Source organism: Somniosus microcephalus, chromosome 11, assembly GCF_052327205.1.
Source record: "Somniosus microcephalus isolate GS21.2 chromosome 11, FLI_Smic_1.0, whole genome shotgun sequence".
NCBI lineage: Eukaryota > Metazoa > Chordata > Chondrichthyes > Squaliformes > Somniosidae > Somniosus > Somniosus microcephalus.
In genome coordinates, this window is record NC_140997.1 from 209,340,709 (window position 1) to 209,358,011 (window position 17,303).

Here is a 17,303-nt window from a genome sequence, read left to right on the forward strand (position 1 = left end):
AGACCTGGTTTCCTCGCTGCTTCTCAGAGTGAAGCACCTTGACATGAATCTTGTCATTCACGTGAAAATGACTTATGTAATAATACTGGGCAGCCTGCTGGTGGCGCTGTCCAGGGAGAGTATAAATACTCGGGCACGGGCCCAGCTTGTGCAGGACATTCTTTAACAGGAACTAGTGAAGGGCACAACTAGATCTCCATGTTGAAAAACAGTTGATTAAAGCCTTGTTTAATACTCAGACCAAGTGCCTAGTAGTTTTCTTACGTCACACCTGTCAATGCAGCATTGTGGGCGACACATGAACGAACTGTACCACCTTCTGTGGAAATATTAACAATCACTTCTTTTTGGTCCCATGTCACTTCACACAATACTAGTGGATAGGCCCAAGTGCACAGTGAACAGAACTGATATAGTTTCCTTACCTGGACAATTTCATTTCTTGGCAAATTATGCATTGCTGAGATAACAGCTGAGTGGCTTCAACTGAACTAAAGCTTTTGTAAATCTGCCTTTTTATATCTCTATGCATACAATTATGGATCAATTTTATAACTAATAACTGATCACTGAACAATGTGACAGTTTACGATAGTTTTCTATGAATGTGCTATGTCAGCGTACCCCTAGTTTACAAGAAAGTAAGAATGTACTTGCATTCATATTACTCATTTCTTCAGGATGTTCTAAAGCATTTCACAGCCAATGGATTAACAGTTAAATATTCTGTAACTAAACAAAAATCTCTTGAAATTATGGAATGGATATGTAGGGACCTTATTTTCACACTCCAAGTTCCCATGATTAAGTTTCTATCTTTCTTGAATAGCTATGGCAACTTTCCCCCCAAACTATTGCTCAGTTAAAATAGAGATTTGCTTAATCTGTATTTGGGGGAAATTAAAATGAACTTTATTCGATATGAAACAGTTGAACTACAACAAATTTGAAAATTGCTAAATATTTAAATAACCATCTGCAGGAAGAATTTTCTTGCTTGAAATAGTTCACTTGCCTGAAGGACTACTGAAAGCTTGAAAGGTGACCGCCACCATAACCAATGACACTAAATTAATTAGTACTGACCACAGGGTTGTGAAATTGCCTGGTATATCTTTCTGACTTGAGGCTCTACCAATTATGCTTGTCCTTTCCACATAGGGAATGACTGGCCTGAAGTTATAATTGTTCTTTGATTCATAACTATGATGTTCGACACAGAGCTTTTGGCCAGACATTCCTTCTTTGGAGAGGAAAACCATAATTGGGAGATTAACTTGTAAGTTTCAACTTCTTGCACTTAATGAATTAAGTGGCTCCCTTAAGCTGAATGACTGAGAATGCAACAGCTCAGTCATAAATTGTTATTCTACTATGTCAGATTAATTGTTATAGTGTACCAGTGGAAGTCTTTTACTGGCTTTGCAAAGTTATATTTCAGAAGCTTCTAAGAGGACAATATTTTTTGCAGGTGTGTATGTTCAAGGTACAACTTTGTAAATGTTGCGCTTTGCTATTCTGAAGGTTAGCATGTGTGCTTCAAGGATATTGTACACAATACTCTTCAGCTTCCAGGGAGGTCAGGCTGGGCTGGGTTGGCCATGTCATTGTTTGTATGCCATGCATCCCCCTAGAATCCACCATTCACCGCTTTAGTCAGTTTTCTGCTGAAAGGTGTTTTGGCAAAGGGATAACTCCTAGTTAGTGCTGAGCGCAGAATGCCACACTAGTATTTATTTCCCCCAATGGAAAAGCAGGCACATTAAATGGATAGCAACAGCTCTCAAGCTAATAAACAATTAGATAGCTATTGTAATATCTTAAGTGACAACAGGTCATACGTTTTATTCTCATCTAAACTTTTTCTTTTAATTTCAAATATATCACCCTCTAGCCTCAGGAAATATGTTTGATGGTAAATGAATAAGAAAATAAATAAATAGGTTATTGCAACGTAGTTGGCTTATTAAATAATAGCTGCAAAAGGATCATGAACACAGCAGGTACTTGGAACTAAATTCAGTCAGTTCTTTCTGATAACTATTGATACCTGCTTTAAATGTATGGCTGGTACATCATTTTAACACCACAAAATATCGATATAATCATCACTATAAACATTGTTTCGATGGCCCAGGAATTGCTGGGGAAAAAACGGCGAGTTCACGGCACCCACTATTATTAGTAGGTAAAAAAAAGCAATCTCTTAATCCCCTCTCTGTATCTAATTTGATTTTAATTCTCCCCATTTCCTTCTCCGTAATTTGCTCTGTTTCTTTTTTTATCCTTAAATTTAATTGGTTATGGAGATAGACCATTAAACCCGATGTTCACAAGGTTCCAGATACCCCGTTGACCTTGCTGACCACCATCATCAATTTGCACTCCCAGTGCAAAAATACTATCTGAAAGGTGAGGTTAAAAAAATGCAATTCACAATGCTCGCCGGCAGATGCACCGCTCCAATAGTTTCTGGGCCAAATATTCAGTGGTGTAATAAGTGCACTCCACTGCTAGATATGCGCAAGAAAACTGCACATTTTTTTTGCTTCTTCACAACCATAATGACTTGTGCTTGCCGAGAGAGAATGTAAAAATGGTCTAAAGAAACACCCACATTGTTCTCTAGACATTCTTTACACTGTTAAGTTTCAATTTAGCCATTAGATGCCCTCATTACACAACTGCCTGCCATTATAAGCAAGAACTGAGCGTACTTCACATAATTTTAATGAATATCATCTGCCCAAGAAATAATGAAAGACAAGTCAAAGGTGAAGTTGTGTTACTTTTCTTGTATGTATTTATTTTCTATTTAAATAATAGGGAGAGTCAAACTATATGCAAATTGCTAGGCTCTAAAACATAGATGTGCTGACTGCTGTAATTACTACAGGAAGATCCTGGGGATATTTAGAGGTCTAACATGAAACAGAAGTATTTGCTGAGAAAAGATATGCAATGACAAAAAAAGAAATGCCCTTAAATAATCATTCAATTTGGTTCCTTTCTTAATGAAACCTAACCAAGAGGTCCTCATTTTGATTGATGGATCTGGGTTACAGTGTCTGAGGACTCTATTTCTCAAACCAGGAATTGACCTGTGGGCTTCTAGCTGACCTTATAATATATTGGCCCAAAGTTTGCTATGAGAATAATGGTGAGGCTATCAGTGCTCACCGTTTTAATGGAGATAATGTGACAGCAACTTCTGGAGTATGCACATACGCAGTTAAACATGGAAATCCAGAAGTTGCGGTCAGAGATACCCTGCTCCTCCAAAGGGTGCACTGTTGCAGTCCTCGCAGATAGACTCGACACTGAACTGACTGCAATGACGCAAACTTGCTGTACTTCCACACTAGTTCTGCACTAAAAATAGCTGAAAAAGTTAGGGCTGGTGCATTCAGAAGTAATTGAGTTTTTAACGGCATAAGTGATAATCACTGCTGAACAACCTCTCTGGCCCCGAAAAAGTAATTTTACAAGTGTGTGGTCTCATTCCCTCAGAAGAAAATGTGTTAGAGATTTAAAAAAATAAAACTAAAATAATTTTTAAAAACTTTTTCTATCTGTCTCTTATCTCTCTTCCTTAAGCCCATCTGTATTTCCCAATTTAAATTTTGCTTTCTGTACATCATATCAATCTAATTTATACTTTCTGCTTTATACTTCCTGGTTTGGACTCTGGGGGGTTGATTTTCAGTGTGCTGTGAGGCGGGGGGCTAAAATCCCAAATTCGGGGGTCCTGACACCATCCCGCCCAAAACCCACCTCCATGTAAGTTTCAGGGGCGGCGGGTACCCGCCCTGCACTGGGACCCGCCGACCGAGGCGGGAAGGGATTAGTGCCAATTAACTGCCTGTTAACAGGCAGTTTTTAGCCTACTCCCTATTTTGAAGGGTGTCGTGTGGGATTCCCGACAGCTCCAAACCTCGCCAGGTTAGAGGAGTCGGGCCGTCGGGTTGAAGGACTTCGAGGGGTCGAGATGTCGGTGTTCAGGTGAGTGATGGGTGCATGAGTGCAAAGGTAAGTGTGTTTGGTGTGTCTAAAGTGTGTAAAGAAGTTTAAATTACCTGTACTTACCTTTAAAGCCTTCCTTCCTCTAGGCTTCGGGAGTCCATCGTTCAGCCAGCACAGACAGCAGAACGGCTGCGAACTGTCAAAAGTGACAGCCTTCAGCTTTCATTGCCGGCGAGATTTCTAACTGAGTCTGCGTAGAAGGACTCAGGTTAGAAGTAAGACTGTCGGTGTTTGACAGCTTCAAACAGCTGTGAAACACTGATATTTCATCTGTTAACACGTCTTGACAGATGAAATTTCAGTCTGTGACGTCACCTGTTGCTGGGTGGCCCTTAATTGGCCTGCTGAGCCCGCTGGGCGGGCTCAACAAGGTCAATCAAGTGAAAATCGCGTGGATTGGCTGCATCTCGATGGAGGCGGGACTAAAACCCGAAAGTTGTAGTCCCGCCTCCTTCCCGACTTCTGAATGAAAATCCAGCCCTGGGTGTCGCAATGAGGATTCTTCAATCTGATTGGTTAAAGAGCCTCACTGTTGCTTGTCCTGCTCACACATACCACAGATCCCCTGTAGAGGGCACCACACTGGAAAAGATGCCAGATTAGAGGAAATCTCCACTGACAAACCCACAAAAGGTCTGTGGACAGCTGTCAACAAGGATAACTGTGAGCACCGTCCCTTCACCACAGAGAGCAAAATCCAGCCTATTTTTTCCTTTTGCTTTCCTTCCTCATGGTAGCTGCCTCCCTTTTTACTTCTTATTAGCACTCTGTACAGTCATACTATATCAGTGGATGGGTAAGTTGGCAGCCAATTAATTGTGCATAGTTTTTTTTAATCTGCAATACTATTTAACTACATTAATTGATACTTTTACATAATTCTCTGATAGTCTTATGCCCCATATTATGCACTTCCTGATGATGTTATAGTTTCGTGTTCTATAATATTCATCAACATTTTTTAAACGTACAAATAAAATCACTTGGATCTATATTGTGTTCATTTGTGGGGAGAAAAAAGTCATGAAAAATATTTATGGAACACAGTCAGAAGGCAGAAACTTCTAAGCAAGATGTGTCTCTTTTGTTAAACATTCTAACAAAAATCGAGCTATTTCTGAGTTCCTGATGTCTCAACCTATGTACATTTGAATCTCACAGGAGGATGTCCTTCAGTTACTGTAGGCATTTCTGTGACTGACCCAGTGGAAAGTTACACATAATTCAAAGGATATTTCACAACCTATTGCTTGGTACTGTGGAAATAATTCATTTTATTTTCTGTTGGCTGCTTTTAATTCAGCTAATGTGAATCACAGAATCATGGAATATCTCAACACAAAAACTGGGCATTCGGCCCATCAGCTTTGTGCTTTAATCCATATGTTTCTATCATTATAACTCTTGATCTAAATATTCATCCTGCCTGCAAAGCAAACTGCAAATCACCATTTTATTTGCTTACCTCTGGTCTCACTGGGTCCTCAATGCCAACGACAGCTACACAGGTCAGGTCTATTAAAATGTTATTTTCATTGTCCCAGTCAGGCTCTGGACTACCTGGGAAGTCACGGAAGGCAATACAAATGGTCCTCAATCCATCACAAGCCATGGGCTCAATGACCTTCTTTACCATCTCATCACGGTCGCGAGGCCTAAAGGCCCGTGGCTCTCCGGCAGTGTTTAGGATGTTTGAGCATCTAAAACAGAAAAAAAGTGTAGCTATGTCAACTCACTAGTGTATAAGAAAGAAAGACTTGCATTTATATAGCGCCTTTCACGACCACCGGATGTCTCAAAGCGCTTTACAACCAAGGAAGTACTTTTGAAGTGGAGTCACTGTTGTAATGTGGGAAACGCGTCAGCCAATTTGCGCACAGCAAGGTCCCACAAACAGCAATGTGCTAATGACCAGATAATCTGTTTTTTGTTATGTTGGTTGAGGGATAAATATTGGCCAGGACACCGGGGATAACTCCCCTGCAATATGCAAATATTGCATATAGCCATATGCAAATACCCAAATTATATATATGCGCATTTAAAGGAGATGGTTAACACTGCTGGGAATTGGAACACACTCTTCTCAGGAAGAGCACAGGCAAATTGCAACACTGGTCTTCACTCTCTGTTGTCCATGACAATGCATCTCGAGCAAAACCTCAGTCGATCACTCCAATACATCTCTGGTAGGCTCTTATCATGTGCTCACATGATGGCTGGAAGTAGTCCAGTTCCAAAAGCTTGTGGCAACAACTGATTATTGTAGTACTTTTCACAGACCAGTATGATCACAAAACAATTTGTTTTATTGAAAGGTTACACTACAACTGTAGAAACTGACTGCATTTACACAACAACTTCTAGAGCTGTAGTGTAATTGCAGCCTTAACTGCCACAAATATTACACACTAAATATCATAAAAAGCATGGCATTTTCATTTTTAAGTGTGTGTATTTTATATTAATTTAATGTAATTACTTTTTTAAGACAATTTCTGAGGCTCCTTTGCTATACATCCGGAAGCTTCCGTCTTGCATTTTGATAACAGTACTCATGGACTTTCTCTCAGAGTTGAAAGTGTAGACTTTGTAGAGCTTCTCTTCCGGTGTCTGATCTCGAACAGGTTGGTAATCTCGCTTCAGGTCCAAGACAAGTCCCAACAGCCCACACTCAGTCTTGTTACCAACCTGACGAGGTAGACCAACTCCCTTCTCTGGAGGCTGCAAGAGAAAGAAACAAGTCTACAAATTAACTGTAAAACGACAAGAGGGAACAGCATAATCTGGTTCCCTCATTGGAACGACGAGTGTATCCAGTGAGTAGCTGACCCACACAGAGCAGATAAATCACTGACTTGAACTCAGGGCCTGGCCTATGTTGAGTTAGCTGATCTCAGGCAAGGCAGAAATAATGGTGCCCTCATCACTCATGGATTAGCAAGGGAAAACACATCCAGGACTCCTGCTCCTGATTGCTATCCAGAGACTCCTGCTCCTGATCGCTATCCAGAGACTCCTGCTCCTGATTGCTATCCAGAGACTCCTGATCGCTATCCAGAGACTCCTGCTCCTGATCGCTATCCAGAGACTCCTGCTCCTGATCGCTATCCAGAGACTCCTGCTCCTGATCGCTATCCAGAGACTCCTGCTCCTGATTGCTATCCAGAGGCTCCTGCTCCAGATTGCTATCCAGAGGCTCCTGCTCGCTATCCAGAGACTCCTGCTCCTGATCGCTATCCAGAGGCTCCTGCTGTGCATGTGTTAAGGTCAGGGCTCAAGATTGAGCTCAAGCGGTGATTCAAGCATTTACCCTCCTTACAAGCAAATAGTCCCAATGGCATTTACCCACCCTGTTCCCATATCCCCATTTCCTTCATACACCTATCCAATTGAATCTTTAATGTTGACATAGTTTCTGCCTTAACCACTAACCCTGGAAGTGAATTCCACAGCCTCAATACTCTCCGTGTAAAGACGTTTCTATTGCTGTCTATTCTAAATCCTTTAGATTTAATCTCGTGTTGATGGTCCCCTCATTCTCGACAACGTCAACTACTGGAAACATTCAGCTTCCATCTACCATGTCCCATCCTTTCACAGTTTTAAACACTTCTATGGTTTAAAAAAAAGTCATAATTTTAACACACATCCTCCTTTAAGATGCTCCTTAAAACCGATCTCATCTGTCCTGATATCTCCTTCTGTGGCTCGGTGTCAAATTTCGATTGATGACGCTCTTGTTAAGCACCTTGGAACGTTTTGCTACGTTGAAGGCGTTATATAAATGCAAGTTGTTTTTGTTACTGTTGTTGTTCTAACACAGAGGAATCAGCTTGATAGCTTGTAGGCTACTTTGGGATAAATGAAAAAGCTGGCGTGCACATCGATTAATATTCAAGCATGAACCGGAGCTTCCGGTCGCTTGCTATTTTAATTCTCCATCCCAATCGCAGTCTGACCTCGACCTTCCACGCTGTTCTAATGAAGCTCAATGGAAGGTCGAGGCACAGCACCTTATCTTTTGATTTGGCACTTTACAGCCTTCCAGACTCAACACAGAGTTCAACAATTTCAGATCATAACCACTGCTCTCATTTTTTCGGACAGCAGCTGCTGGTAATGGTTCTGCCGTTGCCATTTACACCTCCTCTAGACCCATCTTTTGTTACTTTACTTGTCCCATTACCACCCCCTTTTGCCCTGCACCATCAGACATTTTGTCATTTAATCACTGCTGCCTTCCACCCCATCACAGACCTTCCCTTTCATTCCAGCACCACCCCCCCGGCTCTTTCCCTGCCTCTGTAACTTGCTTAAAACCTGTTACATCTCTAACTTTTGCCAATTCTGACAAAAGGTCATCAACCTGAAACATTAACTCTGTTTTCCTCTCCACAGATGCTGCCTGGCCTGCTGAGCATTTCCTGCATTTTCTGTTTTTATTTCCAATTCTCAGCCTCCGCAGTATTTTGCTTTTGTATTAATATTCAATGTCAGCCTCTTGACAATTCAAACAAGCAATTTAAAATTCAGCATTGTTATACATTATACATTAGAGAAGCATCTGTACTGTAGCATAATTAAATTAATTGCACTAAACCTGACAGCAATGTCTCATTCCCAATACAATTCCACTGGTACTTCATTAATATTTTTTGCACATAATTGCGCATGTCCCCAAATGCGCACAGGAAGCAAAGAGAGCAACTGTTGTCTTTCTGTAACACTTTTAAAATAGTCATGCTAAAATACTTGATAAGAATCCAAATGTATTCCCTAATTAAAACTGCATGTGAATAATTGAATCCTACATCTTTCCCCATACACCATATATTCTTGTTCTTTCCATAAACAATATTTGACAGGATCACCAGCAGCATATTGCCAGGTTGCCGACTGAATACATACACCCTGGCATTCCTGTGTGACAGCACACAGACACAACCTTCCACCCATTTCTCTGACTACCCAAATTAGTAAAAATTCTGAGGAGGAGGAATTCCTGGAATGTTTTCGGGACGGTTATCTGGACCAATATGTCGAGGAGCCGACTCGAGATCAGGCCATTTTAGACTGGGTATTGTGCAATGAGAAGGGACTTATCAGCAATCTTCTTGTACGAGGCCCCTTGGGTCAGAGCGATCATAATATGATCGAGCTCTCAGTCGAGATGGAGAGTGAGGAAATTGAATCAGAGACTAAGGTCCAGAACTTAAATAAAGGGAATTACGAGGGTATGAGACGGGAATTGGGTAAGATTGATTGGGTGGTGTTTCTGGGGGGATTGACAGTGGATAGACAATGGCAAGCATTCAAAGATAGAATGGAAGAATTCCAGAACATGTTTATACCGGTTTGGCATAAAAATAAACCTAAAAAGGTGACTCAACCGTGGATAACGAGGGAAATTAGGGACAGCATAAAATCAAAAAAAAGGGCATATCAACTGGCAAAAAAAAGCACCAGACCGGAAGATTGGGGGCAGTACAGGATACAGCAGAAGAGGACAAAGGGATTAATCAGGAAGGGGAAAATAGAATACGAAAGTAAACTTGCAGCAAAAATAAAGACAGACTGCAAAAGCTTTTATCGGTACATCAGGAGGAAAAGACTGGTAAAATCCCAAGTCGGTCCCTTGCAGTCCGATTCGGGAGAATATATAATGGAGAAGAAGGAAATGGCAGACCAATTAAACTCATACTTTGGTTCTGTATTCACAAAGGAGGACACAAATAACCTCCCAGGAATATCGACAAACATAGGGACTAATGAGAGGGAGGAGCTGACAGAAATTAGTATCTCTAGGGATATGGTGTTGGGTAAGTTGAGGGGACTGAAGGCCGACAAATCCCCGGGGCCTGATAAACTACATCCTAGGGTACTTAAGGAGGTGGCCCTGGAGATAGCAGATGCTCTAAGGATCATCTTCCGGAACTCCATTGACTCGGGAACAGTACCCGTGGATTGGAGGGTAGCTAATGTTACCCCAATATTTAAAAAGGGGGGTAGAGAGAAAGCAGGGAATTATAGACCAGTAAGCCTTACATCGGTTGTGGGCAAAATGCTAGAGTCCATTATTAAGGATAAAATAGCGGAGCACTTGACAAATGGGGAAAGGATCGGACAGAGTCAACATGGATTTACAAAGGGTAAATCGTGTTTGACTAATCTGCTGGAATTTTTTGAGGAAGTAACTGGTAAAATAGATGGGGGAGAGCCAGTGGATGTGGTGTACCTTGACTTCCAGAAAGCCTTCGACAAGGTTCCACACAAAAGATTATCATGCAAAATTAAGGCTCATGGGATTGGGGGCAAAGTATTAACGTGGATGGAGAACTGGCTGGCGGATAGAAAACAGAGAGTTGGAATAAACGGCTCGTTTTCGGAGTGGCAGGCAGTGACCAGCGGGGTGCCGCAAGGATCTGTCCTGGGACCCCAGCTGTTCACAATATATATAAATGATCTGGATCAGGGAATTGGATGCAATATTTCCAAATTCGCTGACGACACTAAACTAGGAGGAGGGGTGGGCTCTGATGAGGATGTCAGGAGGCTACAGTGCGATTTGGACAGGTTGGGGGAATGGGCGGATACGTGGCAGATGCACTATAATGTGGATAAATGCGAGGTTATCCACTTTGGGGGTAAAAACAGGAGGGTGGATTATTATCTAAATGGCAATAGATTGGGAGATGGGGAAGTGCAGAGGGACCTGGGTGTTCTTGTGCACCAGTCACTGAAGGAGAGCATGCAGGTGCAACAGGCGATTAAGAAGGCAAATGGTATGTTGGCCTTCATATCAAGGGGGTTCGAGTATAGGAATAGGGATACCTTACTACAGCTGTACAAGGTGCTGGTGAGACCGCATCTGGAGTATTGTGTACAGTTTTGGTCGCCCCATCTGCGGAAGGATGTTCTTGCCATGGAAAGAGTGCAGCGGCGATTCACCAGGCTGATACCTGGAATGGCGGGAATGACCTACGAGGAGAGATTGAATAGTTTGGGCTTGTACTCACTGGAGTTTAGAAGATTGAGAGGGGATCTCATCGAAACATATAAAATTATGGCAGGCCTGGACAGGCTGAATTCAGAGAGAATGTTTCCAATGGCCGGGGAGCACAGAACCAGGGGCCACAGTCTAAAAATAGCGGGCAAATCATTTAAAACAGAGATGAGGAAGAATTTCTTCACTCAAAGAGTGGTGAGCCTGTGGAATTCCCTGCCACAGAGGGCTGTGAAGGCTAATTCAATAAATATTTTCAAGAGAGAATTGGATATATTTCTGACGGCTAAGGGGATTAAGGGTTACGGAGAAAAGGCGGGGACGGGGTACTGAACTGGTAAGATCAGCTATGATCTCAGACGAAGATCAGCCATGATCTCATTGAATGGCGGAGCAGGCTCGAAGGGCCGAATGGCCTACTCCTGTTCCTATCTCTATGTTTCTATGTTTCTGTAATCCCCAGAGCAATGTGGGCAGTTGAACGTGAATGCAGATCCTCCTGATGTAGGTGACAGAGCTGCCCAATTGCTTCTTTGGTAATGTGCACTCTTCTTATGCACAGCTCCTCAGAAAGGCTCACTTATGAGCCGTGCTGCCTGTATATTGTATAAGCGGATAATATCTGGTAGACGGCATGCTTCTTAAATACCATCTGACTCTCCTTTGCTCCACCATATGCTGCTCCTCCTCCTCTTCCTCCATGACATACAAGGATACACTCATAGAGAGTGCCATACTTGGTCCTGAGAAACCCTCAGTGTGGGTAGGGGGTGGGAAAAATCTGCTGGTGGCCTGATCCTGTCCGTCGGCAGAATACAAAACTTTTTTTTAAATCCCAGCTGTCGAAATTGTGATTTAAACTCTCCAGACTCTTCCAGCTCAGAAGCTCCTCACTTCCGCAATCTTGGCAGCTGCTGCACCTTATAAATCTCAGTCTAAGCTAGCTAGAGTGCATTAGCAGTGTAGAACTAGGCAACCTGGAGCTGCTGCACCACTTGCGCTCATCTTGACAAATGCAAATGAGGTCAGTTGGGACTCGGAGGCCGGTCGCGAGAATTTTCAAAAAAGGGCAAGGGAACTTGGGAAGTGACTGAATGGCGGAAATGGTGTCTGCCACTACTCCTGCCTGAAAAAATTACCTGCGCCTTTTATGCACCACTAATCCAATGAAATGGCAAGGAAATTCACCCCACATAGTAAAAACTATTTTTAATGGAAACTTATTTTAGCTGGCATTTATAATATCTAGATTCATATTTTCAAAATGTCACTCTTGTACTGAAGGGATGCTGGATTGTCAATGATGCCACCCTTTAGATGAAACGTTAAACCAAGGCCCCATCTCTCTGTCCAGGTGGATATTAAAGGTTCCACAGCACTATTCAAAGAAGTGCAGAGTTCTCTCGGCGTTGTGGGCCATAATCCTCCCTTAACCAGTAGCACCGAAACACCCAGATTAATGATTATTCATCTCATTGCTGATTACAGGACATTCCGCATGCAGAATAAGCTTCTGCAGTTTCTTATGTAACAATAATCACAGCACTCCAAACGCAATTCAGTGTGTGAGACACTTTCAGACATTTCAATGACATGGTAAAGTGTTATATAAATGCAAGCATTTCTTTTTCTTGAAAGCGATAAAAATCCCATAACAAATTCTACACAGAAGGTTCGACCTTTCTGGTGAATGTCTGTTTAATGACATGGCTTCTTGCAAGTTATGTTGTAATTTCTTAACCTCTTTAGGCTCTTCATTTCATATTCCATTACCCAGCTGAGAGTTTGGGCAGGTGATCTGCTCTAGGCAATAATCCACTATAACCAGCTCTTAGAACAAGCACAAAAGCAGCCTGGTGTGGTGAAGAGTGCAGGCATGACAGGGCATACAAACTAGCAGCCATCAGACCACGACATCCAGTGCAATATCTATATAATTATTAAACTTGATATGTCCTGCCAGAGACCATTGAAAAGTCCGACGTAACTTTTCTCTAGTAACATTTGCAGGTAACGCTGGCATAATAAGACTTTCCAATGCTTTGTGACAGTTTGTGACACTTTCGCTGTTGCAGTTGCTAGCTGACTGCTGCACTTCCACCTAGTGGCTCGGGGGAGCAGCTTTTGGTTAACGTCCTCTGCGTCAGCCCTCATGGTTGACGTAGGCAGCCAGGTAAGTACTAACTTGTGGTTTTAAATCTAACCTTTGAACTTCTTCCCCCTTGCAAGTTTTCCCCAATCTCTGACAACCCCAGTTTGCCCCATCGAGCCTCTGCCTCTCCCGTTTCTGCTGCCTACACTCCTCAGGCTTCCCCCCTTTATGCCACCACTGCCGATCCACAATGGGCCCAGCTTGGCTACTTGTTCCCTTGGATGATCAGCCATTTTTTGCCCACTGGCGCTCCCCGACCTGCATCCCCGCTCGCACTCCTCAGCTGCTTCTGCAGCTTCCCCATCCTGTTCTTCCCTAGCCCCTGCCTGGTCCACGATCTGCTCTGCAGCCTTCCTGAGTGCCATTATTCTGGCCTCATGTTGCTGGTGTCTCCTCTGGATAGTCCAAAGCTGCGCTCACTAGTACCCTACTTCAGGTCATTATCTGCTCCACTGCCGATTACTGGGCTCTTTTTCATAATTTTCCTGCTGCTTCCCTCTCATTTACTTCAAGATCAGGTTTCTCCAACATTTAAAATTTTAATTTATTTCTATATTATTATTTTATATGTATCGCTTTATTACAATAATAATCCCATTAACCTCGCCAACCCTTCCATCTGTATCTCTCGCCCCTGACCACCTCCTTCTCCCCTTCCCCACCTCTGTGCAATGCCACAAATATTGGTGAGTTTTGTGTATATTCTGAATGAAACTGTAAGAATATCACTTTCATTCCTATATTGACAGAGAGATATAACTGTAGCACAGTCAGGGACTCTTAATTGTTTATGACTTGTGCGAATATTTTTTTTGCTTTGTTCCTGCAACCTTCTACAACATTGTTTGACTTTTTAAGGTACTTTGATTGAGACCATGTTTTACAAGAAATCACCTGAGCTTTCATTCAAAACATGGATCTGCTTGTCCTAAGCAGACTGGTAGCTCTCGTCTTTCTTGTGATACAATCTGTAAAAAATGCTTTATTAAGGTTCCTATTATGAATATCAGAGGATTCTCATCATGCATTGACACATGAGAGAAGTAGACACCATTCCAAAAAGGTTTACCAATTGAAGCTGAAATTTAAATTGCAGCTTCACAGATCGGTGCAAATTTCAGCCCATCAGTCAAAATTTGCCATTTAAACTGTAAATCACTTCAAAGTATAGAGGGGAGATATAAAGTCACATATCCACTGCAGAAGACTTAAGTATAATCATCTTTATTTTTCATTCGAACTAAATTGGATTACTATGAACTTTGAAGCACAGCGAGATTTCTAGCCAGCTAACTGAGTCATTTTGTATTCTGGATCTTCTGTCTGATGGGAGAAATGTGATGACTTACACACTGAGAATCCCTTCAATCATTAATACAAGGGATGACGTGAATCCCAGGGGGAGCCAGACTTCCCATTTAAAATTTAATAATTTACAATATTCCAGCTATGCTATTTTACTTCAATACACACCTTGGCAAAAGTTTTTGATCCTGGATGTAGCTATTAAAATGTCACAAACTTAGGCCAGTTCTCTCACAATCGGCTCATCACATTCACCAAAAGAACAGACACCACAAAACAAGATGTGGGGTGGGGTAGATTTTCATTCCCCCCTCCCTGCCCTCCAGCCCCCACATAGAGCAGGAGCAAAGTGGTAACGCAATGAAAATAGGAGTGCAAAACGTACTGCCCCATTCCCACCGATGTCTGGGTCACTGCCATTTTAGTGCGGGACCTTGAAACGGGTGGCCCAAGTGCCTGTTGGAAACAGATGGGAGTCTCATTGGACCATGCAAATCGTGGTCCTATGACGTCAATAGGAGCATGATGCAATTTTAAAGTACCAGTGGGAAGAGCATGTGTCGTACCTGCCCCGTCAATTGGTATTTGATGTAGAGTGGCCTAACCAATAGTCCTTAAAGGGACCACTATGGCCATTTAAAAAAAAGTTATTAAACAATTTTTGTAGGGCCAGGAGGAACATTAATGCCCCACAGAAATCACCCCCCACCAATGCCCGACCCTCCACGTCCCTTTGCCTATTTAGCTTACCTGCATTGGCTGGGCTCTGTGGTGGAGGGAGACGATTTCTCGCCCCCCTTCAATTGGTGAGCTCCTCCAAAAGTGCAAGCAGCTAGCTAACGGGAGGCAAATGAGGCCCGACCACGAGAATGGTTTTGGGCCTCTGATTGTTTCCATCGTGGGGCAGCTCCATTTGTCTCCCTCTGAATGGAAGCAGACACTTGAAAATCGACTCAATGATTTTTTCATGTAAATGCTTCCATGTAAAATAAAAAGTTGTAACATGGGGCAGGGGAGAGCACGGAGGAGAGCAGGTAGATTATTGTAATTCTAACAGTTTTGTACTGCCATTGTAATCCATTCCTTGAAGTAGTATGTCCTTCACAGAAAAGTATTAAAGGGTTATAATTGACAATATACGTTACAATATGTAACTACATAGGATTACATAGGAGATACGACACAGAAACAGGCCATTCGGCCCAACCAGTCCATGCCGGCGTTTATTCTCCACTCGAGCCTCCTCCAGTCTTCCCTCATCTAAATCTATTAGCGTAACCCTCTATTCCCTTCTCCCTCATATGCTTGTCCAGCCTCCCCTTAAATACTATTCGCTTCAACCACTCCCTCTGGTAGCGAGTTCCACATTCTCCCCACTCTTTGGGTAAAGAACTACTTAAATGCCACATATTTTACACAACACACTAATAGATGACGAGTAATATGGCCAAAGAAGTGACTTCGAGAAACTCAAATGCAGTTTTTAAGATATAAAGGGGGTCAATGTTCTTGGAGCAGCTCGCCAATAGGAAAGGGGAGTAGATCTGGCGGCTGCAGCTTGGATACCAGCAGAGCCAGGTGAGTTAAAAGGGGAGGGAGGAGGCACTCCTGGCTAAGGCCGCGAGGAGTTGGGCACTAGAGGGGTCAATTATTGTGGGACCAGGAGGAGTACGAATACATTAATGTTCTTCCTGGACATTTCAGCTATGAACCGCTGATAACTAATTCAAAACCCAGCATCTTTAAATGATCTAAAAATAGCAATGTATATTAATTTTCTGCACTGAGTGGGTAATGATTATTGTTACCGTTCCAGTGCAAATACTTAAAAGTGTTGTTACACTGACAAATAAGCTGGTTTTCTTCAGCTATTTCCATGTGTCCCTCACCACCCTCATCCCCCTACCTTCTTACAACCCTGCTTCCTTCTGCATCAGACCGTGGGGGGAAAAAACTCTCTTCCAAGTCACTTATGACTGCACTTTCAAACTGCCAGCTGCCTAGTCTTTGGCCCTCAATTCACCACAATACTTCTGCAACCACTCCCTCACCTCCACTTTGTCACCAGCAAAACCGTTACTGTTTTCCCATTCAGGTTTCCCCCCTGGGATGTTCCCTATTTCACGCCCTCAAGTCCAAGGGGTGCAGAGGTAAGCATATCTAGCGTGCAACTGTTTTACAATGAGGGTTGTTGTCCTGCATGTGAATTGCTGACCAATGCTTGGTTGTACCATGATCTCTACATATACCAAAAATAATCATTGATTTTGCAATGGCTGACAGGACTCTACTTAATCTTGCATGACAAATGTATATAAAATACAGCATAGAAATCAGTTTCTGGGGTTCAGTAGGATTCAGTCTGAAAGTCTACAATTTATACATGAAGCTGAGAAGATCACATTAATAAGGTGTTAGTGAAAAGAAAATGAGTGAATCATCTCCAATTGACAACATTTGCATAATGATATTAACCAAAGCTAGTTCCATCAATTTCATCTTGACAAATCTGATTATGTCCGATAATTTGCAAACACCGTCAAACCTGAATTTACTAATGTTACACATGTACAAAATTTACTATCATTATAATTTGTTTGCAGATTGAACCATTTCAGTTGTAGGATTCTCACTCTTGCAGAAAATAATTGCATTTCAGCCTCACAAAGATACTAAAAAGTTACTTGTATAAATAAGCACCAACATTACTATTAGAAAAGGGAGAGATTTAGCTTCTGTACACCAGTTCAAGTGATACTCAATGGAAGCCTCACCAGAAATATTTTTATGAGCTTCACTTCTATATGTCACAGTAAA

At 42.3% G+C, this 17,303-nt stretch overlaps 1 protein-coding gene across 14 annotated transcripts in view; it reads right to left on the reverse strand.

The window, feature by feature from the left end:
- Positions 1-17,303, reverse strand: part of atp2b2 (ATPase plasma membrane Ca2+ transporting 2) — a 784,580-nt gene that overhangs the window by 83,581 nt on the left and 683,696 nt on the right. For all 14 annotated transcript variants that reach the window (XM_086001789.1, XM_086001795.1, XM_086001794.1 and 11 more), the window contains 2 exons: positions 6,506-6,747; positions 5,489-5,723 (listed from right to left, as the gene is read on the reverse strand). In XM_086001789.1, the coding sequence (XP_085857915.1) occupies positions 5,489-5,723; positions 6,506-6,747 (477 nt within the window). The remainder of the gene's footprint in view (positions 1-5,488; positions 5,724-6,505; positions 6,748-17,303) is intronic.